Raw genomic sequence first — 2,464 nt, 5'->3', positions numbered from 1 at the left:
CTACAAGCTCTGTTTTAGACCCTGTTCCTGTCATCGAATAAACCTCTGTGTTACTGGCTGGCTGAGAGTCACGTCTGACTGCAAAGTGGGGGTGCAGGACCCTGTGGCCCCCCCAGGCCCCGCTGGGACGACTCGCTGCAGGAAGCGCACAGAAGGGCAGAGGATGCTGAATGCTCCAAGGTCAGACCCAGGAGGTGAAGCCGTGTGAGCTTCTTGCCCTGCAGACAGTCTGCTCCAAGGGAGAGGAGGCTCCCCAAAGTCCTGCCCGGCTTTGTGGGGAGCAGTTCCAGAGCATCGCCCGGTGACTCCATAACATCCCCACAGCCCCAGATCCACCCTGCCGCCCCTGGCCCCAGGTACCCCCTGCCCTGGGCCACAGACCTGCCCCACTACCTCTTCTCCCCGGCCCCTGCAGCTCCCCGCCCCCCATCCCCATACCGGTGCGTTTGAACTGGCGCGTCCACATGCACTTGCCCGAGGCGGTGCAGGCCGGGCAGTCAGCTGCCTCACACGAGATCTCCGAGCAGTTGCTGGCCACGAAGATCTCACGCTGGTTAATGCGACAGTCGTTCTCCGATGTGCAGCTCCCGGCGCTGCCGATGCAGGCGCCCTCGGGGCAGTTCGTGCACCACTTGCACTGTGGGGGTGCCTGGGGGTGGGGGTCAGGGCTGACCAGGGGCTCCTCTCCAGCCAGCGCCTGCCGCCGCACTGCCCTCCACACACCCAGCCAGCACCCCAGTCCCCTCCAGCCAGCGCCCCCCACCCCACTGCCCTCTGCATCCCACAACCAGCGCCCCAGCCCCACTGCCCTCCACACACCACAGCCAGAGCCCCATCCCCATCCCCACCGCACCCCTGGCCAACACCCCCTCCAGCCAGTGCCCGACCCAGCTCCCCCCAGGAGCAGACGGGGGAGCAGCTGGACACACACTCACCATGGTGCCCGACCTTTGGCTCATGGCATGGGGATGCCGGGCCAGACACTCGCTGCAGGTCCTCAGGCGTCGGCACTCATCTGCCGACCGTGGTGTGGGGAAGCAGGCGGCCGCCCCAGCCGGGCAGCCCAGCCTATGGGAGAGTCCAGTGCAACAGGCAGGCCACAGCCCGGCCCCCCCAGCTGCCCATAGCCCCAGCCTGGTCCTGCCCGCGGCTACTCTGGGAACCAGGGCTCACAGCCCTCCCCGCCCACTCACCTCCTGTGACGAAGCAGGGAGTCCCTGTGTGTGCCTCAGTTTCCCTGGCATGGGGTGGGGAGGACGGTCTGCTCTCAGGGCAGAGAACGGCCGGGGGGGTTATGGGGGGGTTCCTGAAGGGGCTGGGGGTCTCCCTGGGGTTAGGGTGCGGCTGGAACCCAGGGCCTGCGTCTGCACAGGGGAGGGGTCATTGGAACCGCCCCAGGGGGCTCACAACTGCAGGATCTGCTGGGCCAGACTCCAGCAGGGACCCTGGGGGGGCCATCCTGGAGCCCACGGGCTGCCTCTCTCCAACCCTGGGACCTGGTGATAGGACATAGACCCCCCACACGTTGCCCCACTTCCCCCACCAATAGCCATGCTCATTCACCCCACCAATAGCTTCCTTCCATCTCTTTCCCCCGGCCTCAGCCCTCCTCCATCCACCAATAGCTGTGGCCTATTCCCCTGTAGCCACGTCCCCTCCCAGCCCCACCTCTCGGCGGCGTCGGCGGACAGGCAGCTGCTGCGGCACCAGGTGCAGCTGGCACTCGAGTGGTTGCAGGCGTCGGGGCCAGGGAAGACGAGGCAGGGGTCAGAAGGCACCGTCAGCACCACCATGCGCCCTAGCGCCACCCCGCTGAACCCCCCGGAGACGTAGATCCGGCCCCCGACCGCGGCCACCGCGTGGGCCACCGACTCGTTCATGGGCACGTCCACCACCGCTGGGCCTGGGGGAGAGACCCTGGGTAACCCCGGGTGATCTCCCTACTGCCAGGCCTCGGGGAGAAACCCCGGGTAACCCCCACCACCACCAGGCCTGTGGGAACAGACCCTGGGTAACTCCCCACCGCCAGGCCCGGAGGAGAGCAAGGGCCCCAGGTAATCCCGCCAGCCCCGACCCGGGGGAAGAGCAAAGGGCAGTGGGTCAGTGAAGGATCCTGGGTAACGGAGGCAGGGGGCGTAGTGGGGGGAAATCTCACCCCCCCATTTCCTGTGTGGATGGGGTTCCCCTCCCCCCGGTTACCTGTCTGGTTGGGCAGGATCCAGGTGTTGCAGTTGAGCTGGTAAAGCAGCAGGTGGCTGGTGAAGTCCTTGGTCTCCGTGCAGCCCCCAACCACCACCATCGTGTCCTGCAGCACGGCCGCCGCATGGAAGAAGTGAGACAGCGGCTGGGAGCCCACACAGGGTCAGAGAGAGCTGGGGTCAGTCCTCCCCCCACATCCCCGCTGCACCCCAAAACCCCACCCCCTAACCTCATAATCCCACTGCCCCCCAAAAAACCCTGCCCC

The 2,464-nt window shown here is 66.8% G+C and overlaps 1 protein-coding gene across 1 annotated transcript in view; it reads right to left on the bottom strand.

Moving 5' to 3' along the window:
* Nucleotides 1-2,464, bottom strand: part of MEGF8 (multiple EGF like domains 8) — a 73,583-nt gene that overhangs the window by 7,223 nt on the left and 63,896 nt on the right. Inside the window, 4 exon segments of the mRNA XM_075071403.1 lie at nt 394-649; nt 936-1,068; nt 1,669-1,903; nt 2,200-2,344. Of these exon segments, the coding sequence (XP_074927504.1) occupies nt 394-649; nt 936-1,068; nt 1,669-1,903; nt 2,200-2,344 (769 nt within the window).

Source organism: Chelonoidis abingdonii, chromosome 11 (genome assembly GCF_003597395.2).
Source record: "Chelonoidis abingdonii isolate Lonesome George chromosome 11, CheloAbing_2.0, whole genome shotgun sequence".
Lineage (NCBI taxonomy): Eukaryota > Metazoa > Chordata > Testudines > Testudinidae > Chelonoidis > Chelonoidis abingdonii.
This window is presented reverse-complemented; position numbering and strand designations above follow the sequence as displayed.